The sequence below is a fragment of the Aethalodelphis obliquidens genome, unplaced genomic scaffold (assembly GCF_003676395.1).
Source record: "Aethalodelphis obliquidens isolate GAN/ISIS:26980383/991018 unplaced genomic scaffold, ASM367639v1 scaffold42, whole genome shotgun sequence".
NCBI lineage: Eukaryota > Metazoa > Chordata > Mammalia > Artiodactyla > Delphinidae > Aethalodelphis > Aethalodelphis obliquidens.
Genome location: NW_020837986.1, coordinates 15,947,388 through 15,961,069, shown reverse-complemented (window position 1 = coordinate 15,961,069; position 13,682 = coordinate 15,947,388). Strand labels below are relative to the sequence as shown.

Sequence of the window (13,682 nt, the reverse complement as noted above, 5' to 3'; positions counted from 1 at the left end):
AATTCTTGGGCAGCATTTACTAAAGTTGAACATTTATGTACTCTGTGATTCAGCAATTTCACTTCAAGAGAAATGAGTACATCTAGACAGATTTACCAAAAGACCTGTGCAAGAATATTCATAGAAGTTTTTTTCATAGTAGCCAAAACTTGGAAACAAGCCAAATGTCCATCAACAGGAGAGTGGGGGCGTCCCTGGTGGCGTAGTGGTTAGGAATCTGCCTGCCAATGCAGGGGACACTGGTTTGAGCCCTGGTCTGGGAGGATCCCACATGCCACGGAGCAACTAGGCCCATGTGCCACAGCTGCTGAGCCTGCGCTCTGGAGCCTGTGAGCCACAACTGCAGAGCCTGTGTGCCACAGCTGGTGAAGCCCGCGTGCCTTGAGCCTGAGCTCCGCAGCCGGGGGGAAGCCACCGCAATGAGAAGCCTGCAATGAAGAGTAGCCCCTGCTCGCCGCAACTAGAGAAAGCCCGCGCACAGCAACGAGGACCCAATGCAGCCAAAAACAAATAATTTTTTTAAAAAAGAGTGGATATTCGTCCCATACAATGGGATAGTAATAAAGGAAAACAAATGCTGATAGATGCAACGACATGGATAAATCTCACAGATATAATGTTGAAAGAAGCCAGAAACTAGAATACATTTTATATGATTTTATTCTGCATGATTTCAAGAATAGGCTAATCTATGGTGATAGAAATCAGAATTGTGGTTACCTTTTGGGGGAGGTATTGATTGGGAAAGGGCATGATGGAACTACCTGGGGTGATGGAAAAGTTCTATCTGGCTGGTAGTTACCTGGCCACACAAAGACACACAAATATGTTAAAGTTTATTGAGCCAGAGACCTCCCTGGCAGTCCAGTGATTAAGACTCTGCCCTTCCAATGCAGGGGTATGAGTTCAATCCCAGGTCAGCCTGCATGCTGTGCAGTGAGGGCAAAAAATTTTTTTTAATTGAGCCATACCCTCGATATTTGTGCATTTTATTCATATGTAAAATGTATGTATTATATGTCAATTAAAAGGGAACCAGTGGAGTTCCCTGGTGGCCTACTGGTTAGGATTCACTGCCATGGCCTGGTTCAATCCCTGGTCAGGAGCTGAGATCCCACAAGTCGTGCAGTTTGGCCAAAAAAAAAAAAAAAAGAATCAGGATATCCAGGAGTGGTTTAACATTAAAAAGACACCTAAAAATTTAATTCACCATATAAATAGCATAAAGCAGAATAAGTAGTCCTTTTAGTAGATGAAGAAAAAAAAAATTTTTTTAACATTCAACATCCACTCATGATCAAAACTGCTACTAGCAAACTAGGAGTAGAAAGGAATTTCCTTGACTGGATAAAAGTTAACTATCAAAACTCCACAGTAATTCTTAATGGTGGAAACTTAAAAGCAGTTCTTTTAAAATCAGGATCAAGTCAAAGTTACCTGTGAACAGCAATTCCATATACCATTGTCTGGGAATTCCAGCTTGTATAGGCAGAAGATGAACACAAAGGAAGAGGACCTATTCTCATAACGTCTGGCTTTTAGATGGGTGTGGTATCCTTGGGTTTAGAGGGCTTCACAACTTACATGTATGTTACAAATATTTTGCAAGTATACAGTATCACATATCAATTTTAAAAACTTTTTTGGTTTTAGACATTTGAAGACACAGGCCAGAAAATATGATAAAAGCTACAGCTCCTAAGTTCTTTTATTTTGAAGATGGAAAATATTTGAAAGGTAATAGAAATGTTTGCTCAGCAGAAAATAACTTGTCCAAAGTTGGTTGCATCCAGATCCTGACAGAACCTTACAAAAGACAGGTCTTTACCCCCGGAAGGATGGAATAATAGACTAGGGTTGGGACAGCAGTCGGAGACAGTGAAGCCAGCTAGATTGGGCCCTTCCTTCTCCTGGATTCTCATGAGCTCTGCCCTCGATGCCTCTGGGTTTCAGGCTGGGGAACTCAGGCTAGAGTTTTGGGTTAAGGAGATTTTGAGGAGTCAATGAAGCCGCCAGTGGGCCGGAGATGCTCCTTCCTGGCCCCAAGATCTACCCTCTCCGCTACTGCCGGCCCGGCCCGGGAGATACCTCTCCCCCTCCTCATTTCCTTCCCACACCCAGCCAAGCCCGACTCTTCGTAGCCAGAGCTGGAGGTCTCCGCTAGGGGAGCAAGCCATGCACCGAGTCAAGGGGCTGCGATTCCGGGGGTGGAGTGGAGGTGGGGGGAGGTGTTGATTTACGGGGGTGGCTAGCACTTACCCTATGTGGGTGCCCACAGCCCTCTGATCCCTGGCAAGGCTAGGGATTTCCTTCCCAACATAAGGCCCATGCCCACCCAGCTGTGCCTCCACGGTCAACGCGCGAGCTCGGCGCTCTCCAGCCGTCGCCCTGACCCCTCTCCCGCGCACCTGAGCCTAGAGGTCGCTCCTGGGGCAACCTCCCCGCGCAGCGCAGGTCTTCTCCTCCTCCTCCTCCCCCAAGGATCCAGTCGGCCCCCTCCTTCTCTGTGACCACGGACTCTCGGCGAGCAGTGCTGCTCCCCTCACCCGCTAGCGGGGGCGGGGCCGCCCCCTTTCCCCGGCACAGAAGCGTCTGGGTGAGAGCGTCCCCTCCCGGCTCCCCGTAGCTGGTCCTGAGCGGTTCCCTGGGCACCGCACCGCCTGCTTCCAGAGACCCCTCTTCTTCCCTCTAGGGTGGCCACTGACAACTCTAGCTCAAGTGGAGCCCCCAGCCTTATGATCCCCCTTGACACCGCCCTCTCTGACCCTCCCGCATCCTGGCCGCTCCTACTCATTGCTCCCCGGTCCTTGGGGCAGAGGAAAGTCCTACCGGGCGCTCCTGCTCCTAGGCGCTCCCCCAGGGTGCGTGTATGCCGCTGTGGATCCTCTCTCTGCTTTCTCACATGCAAGGCCCCTCGCGGCTGACACCTCCTCCACTCCGGTTCTTTATGCTCCGCCTGATCTGATTATTTTTCTGGCCAGGCCACAAGCGTTACTGGAACCCCACCCCATCTGAGCCCGCTGCGGGGTTGGATGGGGTAGGGCCAGCAAAGAAAACTCACCCAACCTCCCAGGTCACTGAGGCCAGTGGGACAGCTTTCCCTTCTTGGCCCAAACGGAAGGGCTTAGAACTTCATTCTAGCATGTTCATTCTCCCCAGACTTGCATTATTAAGCGTTTTAAGTCTAAATGGATGACTTTGTCTACATTTAAAGTAATTTCAGGAGTTATGTTTTTCTTCCCTCTCTGCAAGGTCCCTCACTTTATTTCCTTTTATCTGTGTACTCCATCCATCCCATTTGGCTGGCTCTAGAGTTCGCCTTTCCATTCTATTTTTTGTTCTTATCAAGAAAAAAAAAAAAAAAAAGAAGAAGAAGAAAGTGTCTGGTTTTGTTGGCATGCATTTTAAGTTTGTGTGAAAAAAATTGCATTATTTTTCATTCAGCTTCTTTTCACTCAACGCTAGGATTTCAAGATCAATCCATGTAGCTTCCACCCTTTCTAACTGCTGCCTCCTCTCCACAGTGCTCATCCACCATGTTTCACATTTTCCATTTCCTGCCACCACCAGTGAGTGCAATCATCATTCTCAGACGTATCCCCTCAACATATCCCCTCACCTGCAGCGCTTCTCACAGTGTGCAAAGTTATCCCTTGGGAGTCTTGTTAAAATGCAGGTTCTGATTCATCACACCTGGGGCGAGGCCTGAGACTCTACATTTGTAGCCAGTTTACAGGTGATGCCTATACTGCTAGCCCTGGGACCACACTTTGAGGAACAAGGCCATTATGGGCCTCTGTGAGAATTCATTTTGGGTTGCTGGGTCACAGGGTATGTGTTGATCTAATTTGATAAGTATTGCCTATCTGCTCTCCAGTCTGGCTGTGCCACCCTACCCCACACCAGCAACACAGGAGGGTAGAAGATATATATTTATGTGGGGAAGGGAAGAAGGCCTTCTCCTTGCTCCTGCCAAAATCCTGCCCCCCAGCGTGTCTGGTCTGGGCCGAAACCTCCTCTCTCAATCAGAGTGGCCCCAAGGCTCTGGAGTGATGTCCCTGGCTAGCAATGCACGGCCAAGTCAATGATGGGCCCAAGATTGGCATCCTGGCTTCATCTCTGACAGGAGCTTAAAGAACAGGCATTGAGAAGCCCTGGGGTCTTCAGTTAGGTTATATCTCCTCCATTGCTTTCCCTTTAGTAGCCTGTTAGGCTGGACTAGGACTCAAACAACCTGGCCTTGCCATTGGCAAGTAGCTATCCTGTGCCTGACTTCTCATCTCTAAAATGGGATGGTAACAGCATAGCTACAGTTTGTGGTGTGAGGAGTCAGTCCAGAAACTTTGCCTCACATACCAAGTGCCCCACAGGGGCCCCAAGACAGGTGTTCTTGCCTTTGTTTTAACCAAGAGGAAAATGAAGTTCAAGAAGGCTTAGCAATTTTTACCAAAGCCATGGAGCTAGAAAGTGACAATGCTGGGATTCAAACCCAGCTTCAGCTAATACACCAGAGCCCATGCTAACCATGAACCTACTCCACCTCCATGTCCTGCCTTTGCCCTTGCTACCAGGTCATATTTCAGGGAGAACTGAAAGGAAAAAAGGAGGACTGTGTCTGGGGTTTCAGGAGCTGCTGTTGATGACTAGTGGCCAGATGACCAGAGTTATGAAACTCTGCAGCGAATGGGTTTTAGCAAAAATGAACCTGGGTTCTAGGGGCTGGTCACCAGGGCTTGAGTATTTAGTTGGCAGGAGAGGGGCCTCTTGGTTGAGGGATTTAGGAACAGGGATTTTAGGGTTATGTATATAGTGGGGTCAAGACTAGATTGGGGAGGGTCAGGGATTAGGTGGAGGTCTGGAGTGAGGTGGGGGTCAGGTGGTGGGTCTTATCTATCAAATGTCTTACCTGTAGTAACTGATCACTCACTGTTTTATTTGGAGGGTTAGCTGATGTGTGAACAGCCAGCATCCTGGGCATCAAGGGATGCCACCTTCCAAGGCCCTCCTGGTGCTGTAAGCAGCTTGTTGGGTTGGTTTTAGAAACCCGTGGGCCGTGCTTTCCCCACTCACATAGCTGTGCAAGACTTTTCCTGGCACCAAGCCCCAGCCCCAAGCATTTCACAATCAGAAGAGTTCAACACCTGCATATTTTGAGATTTCATGGCATACAACCTTTTACATTTTGTTCACATTCGTCCATCCACTGTTTACCATGGTAGGGCCCCAGTTGTATCCATGACAGAACATTTCTCTGAAGGCCTGGAGAAGCTATCTGCTCTTTAGAGTTCAATACAATATCGTGCAGTTTTCTGGTCTTTTCAAAGTACTTCACACATAGGTATTATTGCCTTTGACTCACAACAGCTCCATGACAGGACCCACTTAATACCAAAGCTCAAAGAAACTAATTGGCCAAGGCTACACGTTGCATAGGTGGGTGAAATGGGACTTCTTGTTTGTTTTTCCATAGCAAACCTCAGGAGTCTTAAAGAGTAAGTGCTCTCTGGGAACCTCACTACACTGGTTGGCCCATTTCCCAGAGGTGGGGATGTGGACTGAGGCAGGAGGTAGGAAGTCTAGGGAGTGGGGAATGCTTGGGCAGAAAGGTCTGGAAGGTGAGTTGGCTGAGGTCCCATGAGGCTTCTGGCTAGACCTCTCCCAGCTAAGTTTCTGTCAGTGGGCCCTTTCTAGAGCCTGGGGAAGTGGAAAGAGGAGGTTGGTGGGGGGAACGGCAAATACAGAGGTACCCAAGTCGTTCTCTATGAGTCTGAAGCTGAGACAGTTGAGCAGCTGCAAAAAAAAGATGCTGCCAGCTGCTAAGGGGGCCCCAGTGGTGTCACCACATGCATGTGGGAGCTCTTGACGGCTTGGTCAAGCTCTGCCCCTGGCTAAGCCTTCTGCCCTAATGTCTCTTCTCAAAGTCCCTGCCCCCGCACCCCAAGTACCTGCAGCATCAGCTTGAGGGAGGTGCCCAGAGGTCAGGACAGTCTACCCTGCCAGTTCCAGCAACATCATGCATGCCCTGACCAGTCCCAACTAAGGCCTGAAGGTCTGGGGCCTGCTGAGGCAGGAAGGCCCTGGTCCCAACTGCCCTCCCTCTCCCCTGGGCTTCAGGCCCTAGGCCAGGGCTCAACAGACACAAGCAGCAGGATGGCGTTGCCCTTCTATTGGTCCAAGTCCTGAGCATGGCTTGGGTGAGACATGGAGGTGAGGAGGCCCACGAGGCTCAGCAGTGTGGAGAAAAGCAGCAGGAAGGAGGCGGTGAAAAGCAGGGCGGGGAGGGCACTGAGCACCAGCAGCAGGACAGCCGGCAGCAGATGGAGCCACGCTGCAGCTGCCACGGGCCACAAGGAGCTCAGCAGGTGGGAGCCGGTGGTGAAAAGCGCGTGGCACAGCATCAGCACCAGCAGCAGGTAGAGGATCCCCTCCAGACCCCACAGCACACGCTGCAGCGGTTGCCGCCAGCCTGATGTGGTCCACCACTGTGTCCAGCTTGGGGGCACATGGCACACGCACCAGCGCACCCAGCCCTCCCGCGTGACCCAGGCCGACCAGGGCACTGCACGCTGTGGCCCCTCACCAGCCCCGATGGCATGCGTCTCCGCTCGCGGCTGCTGCATCACCTCTGGTGCACCTGGGGAGAGAGCCACGCCAGCTGCAGGAGCAGCCCTGGAGATGCCTGGCACCTTAGGGTGGGTGAGGGTGCAGGGGTCAGGAGGGTACCAGCATGGGTGTGGTGGGGCTTTGAGCTGGGGCATGGGTCTTACCTCTGGGCAGAGCCACTTAGGTCATGTTTCTTCCTGCAGCGCCCAGCCAGAGTGGAGCCCCCACTCTCACTGTCCCCACCCTTCCCAAAGAAGCCCCATTGTGACCTGGACTAGGGTGGGGTCCAGCCAAGAGAGGAAACACTGCAGGATGTGAGGCTTACCTGAGCCTCTTTCATGGACCCTCCAGGCTGGCAGGGAGCCTGGTGAGCCCACAGATGTAGTTTCTCATGTTTTCTTGTGGAAAGACCTCTCTGGATCCTCCTTTCCCTGCTGGCCGATATCCAGTCCCACTCCACTCTCTTGCAGTTCTTTCTCTCTGGACCCTCATTCTCCAGAACCACAGTGGGGGCCAGAATAGTGACCCCTAACCTAGAGGTTCTGAGATGGCTCCATTCCCTGCACTGGGCTCCCTGTCCCTTATCTCACTTTTTACTGATGCCCTCGGACTCAGACCTAGGTATCTACTGTCCACATTGTGGGGAGACCTCAGAGGTCCCCCAATGTAGGTGCAGGCTGGGGGATAAAGGAGTATCCTCCCACCTTCCCAGACCAGGGTGGAGGAAAGGAGGCCTGAGGAAACAGCACGGTCAGTGTATTTCCGGAGGGCATTCAGGCCCAAGGATGGAGGCAGAAAGCCAGGGCAAGCAGTGCCAAGGGCATGCCGCGGGCTCCCAGAAGTAGCCCCAGGCCCAGGAGCAGCAGCAGCAGAGCCTCCTGGAGGCTGAGTCATCCTGTGGCTGCCACTGTGGGCAGGAGTGGAGCCTCCTGCTGCCCTGGACCCTCGCCGGCCCCCTGACTCTGGCCCCCTGTGAGATGTGTGTGCTGTGGCCAGGTGGGACCTGCAGGCCTGTGGAGAGAAAGGGTGGCAGCTGGGCTTTGGGAGGTTGACCCCTTGCTCACCTGCCCAACCTTCCAGGCTGCTGTCCACTTACTGGTGGAGCAGGTCGAAGGCCAGTAAGCTGACCAGTAGCAGCAGCAGCGAGGCTGAGCCAGCTGTGGAAAAGACTGCCCGAACTGTCAGCCCCAGTGCCCCCAGCCCTAGGACACTGTCCAGGACCTGGGCCTGGCTAGGGCCCCAGGGGGACACACATGGACCCACTGGGCTACCCGATCCCTCCCCACACCCACGCCCCTGGAAGGGACTGGGAAAGGATAAGCAAGGGCTTCGGGCCTGGGTAAGCAGAGGCGGGTCATGGAGGGAGGTGGAGGTTACACGAAGGACTAGGGCTGGGAAGGAGTATTGGGGGGAGGACCATGGGAGGGGGTGGGGCCCTGGCAGACACTCAAGGGTGAGCTCAGGCAGTGGGGAGCTGGGCTCCTTAGAAATCTCCCCCTCCCCACGCACCCACCCACCAAACCCTCCTCACCCCCTCCCACTTCAGTCAGCCATTCTGGTGGGTTGGGCGGCTGGAGCATTGTGACCTACTGCCAGGTGGGGACCTGGGGTAAGGAGCAGGCTAATGCTGGTTCTGGCCTCATAAGTAGCGGGTAGCTTAGGCAGAGTTTAGCCAAAGGGAGGTCTGACTTTTGAGCGCTAAGACTAATCCTCTTGTCTTTGCTAATTCTCCGCCCTAGGGCCCTCCGGTGGGGATTTGAGTTGCCAGGAAGGCATTATAACCCCATCACCACCTGGGCAGCTTACCACAGGATGAAGGGCTGCTTGTCTCTCGGGTTCCCAGGACTGGGTGTCCAGGGGCAAGTCACTCGATCTGTCTGTCCCCAGCTCTCTCCCCTGAAAGTAGGGTGAGGCCTGTGGGCTCCTGTGGGGGAATCCCCTGTGGGGGATTTTTCAGAACTGCAGTCCTGGAATGCAGAGATAGACTCTGCCAGGAAGCAACCAGAGGCTTTCTGGGGCAGGGCTCCCCCCACATGACCTACTAAATGGGGGTGGGGCAGGAAGGGGCTGTTTAGCTGTTTGAAGCATTGTTGTTTGTGGGAGGTGTTCTGGATACTGGCATTCCAGAAATGGCACAGAGAATGACTGTAAGAGGGCTACAACATAGTAACCCCAAAATTGGAGATTACGGTCACCCTCCAAGAATGAAATTATGGAAAATGAGCATGTATGAAGGGATTGGTCACCTGGAAAAGAAACCTATCTCCACTAATAATCTGTAAATGGTTACAGAGGCTCAGTTTAGTGACTTGAGAGGCAAGAGTGGAAATGGGTCATAACTGAGAGAACTTAATCCTTGTTCACATATCATACTTCGAAGGAAAACTGATGGAGGTAGGGGTAGGGGGACAGTGACCATACAGGCCCTAGGAGAGGAGGAGACAGAGCAAGGGTCCGGCTGCATATCTGCCTCCAGGGGATTCTGTTCAAAGATTCAAGCCTGGTGACCTTGACATCTTTGGTGGTGGTGAGCTCAACAGTCATAGAGCCAATGCCCCCAGCCCTTGGAACCATCCATTGATCGCCTTTTTCTGAGTCTTCCCAGAGCAATAAAGCAATGCCCACAAAATTCTGAGGGAAAATGATTTACAACCTAGTAACATATCTGTCTAAACGATTATCAAGTATGAGGGTAGAATAAAGACATTTTAAGCCAAACAAGGTTTCAAAAACTTGACCTTGCATACACTCTTTCTTAGGAAGCTACTGGAGCATGTGCTTCAGAAAAATAAGGAACTAAACTAAGAAAGAAGTGAGACTAAACACAGAAGAGTGGTGATGAGAAAGACCTGGGACATCAGCTATGTTTCCAGGTGAAGAAAGCAAGCAACCCAGCCTGGAATCAAAAGATAGATGCTCCAGGAGGGATGTCTCCAGAAGAAAATGAAACTGATTATCTGCTGGGTTTTTTTTGTTTGTTTGTTTTCTAATTTATTTATTTTTGGCTGCATTGGGTCTTCGTTGCTGTATGAGGGCTTCTCATTGCAGTGGCTTCTCCTGTTGCAGAGCACGGGCTCTAGGCGCGCGGGCTTCAGTAGTTGTGGCACACGGGCTCAGCTACTCTGCAGCATGTGGGATCCTCCTAGAACAGGGCTCGAACCCATGTCCCCTGCATAGGCAGGCAGATTCTTTTTTTTTTTTTTTTTTTTGTGGTACACGGGCCTCTCACTGCTGCGGCCTCTCCTGCTGCGGAGCACAGGCTCTGGACGCACAGGCTCAGCAGCCATGGGTCACGGACCCAGCCGCTCCACGGCACGTGGGATCCTCCCGGACCGGGGCACGAACCAGCGTCCCCTGCATCGGCAGACGGACTCCCAACCACTGCGCCACCAGGGAAGCCCTGCAGGCAGATTCTTAACCACCGTGCCACCAGGGAAGTCCCTATCTGCTGTTTTTAGACATATGCAAAATGTTTAGTTCTGTTGGAAGCTTTGGGATTGAATTAGCAACTAGTGCCTTGAAAACCAAGCAAATGATAAAACAAAGTACTTGCTAACTCCAGCGAACAAAAACAGTTGAACAATAATCTTTACATGGTCATAATATAAGCACTGAATATTGACTCCAGTGATTTAGTTCTTTTGGGAGGATGGCAGGAGGAAATGTGTATGTGTATTTTGGTGTATGTTGCGGGGAGGGATGGTAGGAAAGCGAAATCCTTAATTCCATAGCAGGAAATCCACAGATAACATCTAAACATAAAAATCCAAGAAATAGCAATAGAAGCATAAAGGTAAATACAAGAAGGAATAACAAACAGAACTAAAAGTGGTTGACTTGAGAATAGAGAAGTATAGAGAAGAGTCTTCTGTTATAGGCCTATATGTGATTTACCTTTAAAATTATATTCTGCATGGACTTCCCTGGTGGTCCAGTGAGTAAGACTCCACACTCCCAATGCAGGGGACCCAGGTTCGATCCCTGGTTGGGGAACTATATCCTGCATGCATGCCACAACTAAGAAGTCTGCATGCTGCAGCTGAAGATCCTGCATGCCTCAACTAAGACCTGGTGTACCCAAAATAAATAAATAATTTTTTAAAAGGTCTTAAAAATTATATTCTGTAGTATTTCGATTAAAATGATTTCATTTAAAACAAGCAAATCAATATAGGGTCCTTTGGTGGAGATCAGGAATATACCCTCCCAGGATGAATGAAATACCAATTTCCTAATGTTACGTGGATGTCCTCATACGGCTTGAGATAAAATTTCCAGTAACAGCATCAAACACCATCAACCTCAGAAAGCTGTGAATCTCATGCATTTTAGATGGAGTTGCTCTAAACCTCCATCTAATGCTTCTCAGCCCACCTGAATCTCCTGGGGTTGAATCCTCTGGGGATCTTTTTAAAATGCAGATTCTGATATAGTAGGTCTTGGCAGGGATTCTGCATTTCTAACAAGCTCCCAGGGGTTGCTGATGCTGTTGGTCCTCGGCCACACTTTGAGGAATAAGGCTCTAGAAGACGTTGATGTACAAAAGAGAGATAGCTGGGGGAGGTAGTGGTGAGGGGAGACGGGCACGTGGGGAGATGCTTCTAGGTGCCACAGGAGTGCCCATCAAAGCTCACCTGCATCATAGGGAGAGCACTTAGTGGGGAGTGAGTACCAGGGACAGGAGATTAGGAGGCACAGAGAGGCAGCAGATTTGCCTACTTCTCAATTTGTACAGCTAGACACATAGCCTCCTCTCTTCTCTTGATAATGTTTTATTCCATCTGCGTATGTGGGAGCAAGAGGACTGTGTTACGCTGTTTCCCTACCTTTAATTCATCTGGTAGTGGCCCCCAAGAACCACATATTATCTCACTTCACAGCAACCCAAAGAGGAAGATATTATTGTTCCCATTTTACAGATGAGAAAATTGAGGCTCGGAGAGGTAAAATTACCGCCCAAGGATACGCAAACAAAATGAACAGCAGAAGTAGGATGTGACATTAAGCCTGTGTGGCACCAAAGTCATCTATCGTCTCTGCCTCCAGCCACCTGACCACACTGGGGAGCAACCAGGAGAGTCCCAGACCATCCCTTAAGCCAAAATCCCTTTGGGGCAGGTATCTCCACCCAGTCCAGCTCAGTCTTGCTCATTTGTGCTTTGCAACATAGCCTTGCTCTCGGGGGGCCACGAAAAAGCCTCCACCTGGCTCCCAGGGCTAGAGATCTGGCTGTGCAAGTACCTGCACCCTGGAAGCCGCCACCTCTAGACCCTGCTTCCGGACTTGGTGCCTTTGCAGCTCTAGGCAACCAAATGGCAAGGGCCAAAGGCAGCAGCTGAGCAGGGAGAACAGAAGGGATGAGCAAGTTAGAAGGGGTGTGAGGAGGTGGGAGATTGGTGGGAGATGGCCAGCATGCCCCGTCCCACCAGTCTCTTTGGGGGCATGTCTCCCAGTTCATTGCTGGCCAACTCCTCTCCTGTAAAACCTGGCACTGTTGAGGAGGCCAGCTTCCCTCCAGCCCTGCTGGGTCCCCTCTAACCTTGAACATATTATACACATACTTTTTGAGCACTGACTAGAGACCAAGCACTGTTCTAGGCCCTGAGGTACAGCTGTGAACACTTGGGTGCAAAAGGCTCTTGTGGGGTTGCTTACCTTCTGCTGGGTGGGAGTGGGGACCCAGACAAAGAACACATAATAAATAACACAAGATATATTCAGAGAGGGTTGAGTACCTTGAATCAATAACAAAACAGAGTGAGAGGATATAGTACGTGTGGAGGCTGGAGTTTACTTTTGTCAGAATGGTCAGGGAAGTAAGTAACATTGAAAGGCCATCTGAGTGATAGGATACAAACTTGGTGAACCAGTGCAAAGGCCCTGAGGCTGGATGGGGCTGGTGCATTGGAGGAACAGCTAGAATGCCTGTGGGACTGGAGAGATATGAGCCAGGGGGAGAACACAGGGAGATGAGGTGGGAAAGCTGTGGGTGGGGAAGAACATTTTCAGGAATAGCCTGGAAGGTGAGCGCACTAGGACAATTTGGCTGCGGTGTAGGGAAGGGCTTGGAGGAGGTGGGAGCCTCAGGAGGCTGACCTGTCCTAGCCAGGTTCTGCCCCGACCCTCTCGCACCACTCTGTGAAACTTGGATGAGGGTGGGGCCCGTGAAGTGGGCAGACTGGGTTTTGGCGGGAGGTGGAGTAGTCCTCAGGACTTGTACAGACCCGCTTCTAGCTCCACAGAGCCTCTCCCTGCCTCCCACCTCTGCGAAGCCTGGGGCCGCAGTACCGTCTTTCTGCCGCTGACTCGGCCCGGCGCTTCAGGGACCCTCCGCTTCGGCATGCCTTCCTTGAATTTTTCTAGATCCTCCTCTGGTGACTGGGTCCCGGCAGTGGTGTCCAGGCGGGGCGCTCTAAGGCGGGAGCAGGACCCGCGGGGGCCCTGTCCCAGTTTCTCCCTTTCGGGGGTTCTCTACCCAGAGCGCATGGCGTGGACCAAATGCCTTGAGGAGCTCCGGGACTCGAGTCTATGAGATCGTTCTTACTGGGGGTGGGTCTCAGTTCCAGGAGCGCATATTCCTTTCGAGAGATCCGACGAGATTGGTGCTGACACGCTGATTTAGGGTAATTCAAATTGTTCATATGGGTAGTGACCTTGCAGAAAACATTTGCTCAGGGGCCCCGCGCACTCCGGAGGATTCCCGGCCACCTCTGGGCATCTCTTCTTACTTGGGGATGGCAGTGTCTCCCTGGCGGGATCCTTGCAAAGGCAAAGCCCCGGCCAGAGGCGCACAGTGGACGAATGCCTTCCTTCTGGGGAGGCGACCCTGGTTTGGGGAGCCAAAGGGGACCTCGGAGGGGGATGGGGAGGGTCCTGCGCCCTGGAATCCCGGGGTCGGAGGTGGTCCCGAAGACACAGACCAGGGCTGCCGGCTCCCAGAGGAGAGTGAGGAGGGGGAGGGCAGGACATGCATCAGCCTCGCCCTCCACCCCCTGCCCCAGCCCGCTGGGCATAGGCTTGGACGCCTCTACTCGGATTATGTAACCCCGGAACGTGGCAGCCGGGTGAGCAAAGGAGAG

At 51.8% G+C, this 13,682-nt stretch overlaps 2 protein-coding genes across 2 annotated transcripts; both read right to left on the bottom strand.

The window, feature by feature from the left end:
- Window positions 1-6,151: 6,151 nt before the first annotated feature.
- On the bottom strand, window positions 6,152-7,759 carry TMEM239 (transmembrane protein 239). Its single transcript, XM_027078738.1, has 2 exons — window positions 7,668-7,759; window positions 6,152-6,634 (listed from the first exon to the last, which is right to left on the bottom strand). The coding sequence occupies exon 2, from the start codon at window positions 6,618-6,620 to the stop codon at window positions 6,165-6,167; it is 456 nt and encodes a 151-aa protein (XP_026934539.1). The 5' UTR covers window positions 6,621-6,634; window positions 7,668-7,759; the 3' UTR covers window positions 6,152-6,164.
- Window positions 7,345-9,603, bottom strand: CUNH20orf141 (chromosome unknown C20orf141 homolog). The gene is given in 3 exon segments (XM_027078739.1): window positions 7,345-7,614; window positions 7,700-7,889; window positions 7,892-9,603. Coding segments are annotated over 3 exon segments (498 nt in total). The 5' UTR covers window positions 7,962-9,603; the 3' UTR covers window positions 7,345-7,376.
- Window positions 9,604-13,682: the final 4,079 nt, after the last annotated feature.

Excerpts from the sequence above, each read along its gene's own strand:
- TMEM239 (XM_027078738.1), bottom strand. The coding sequence starts at position 6,620 with ATGCAGCAGCCGCGAGCGGAGACGCATGCCATCGGGGCTGGTGAGGGG.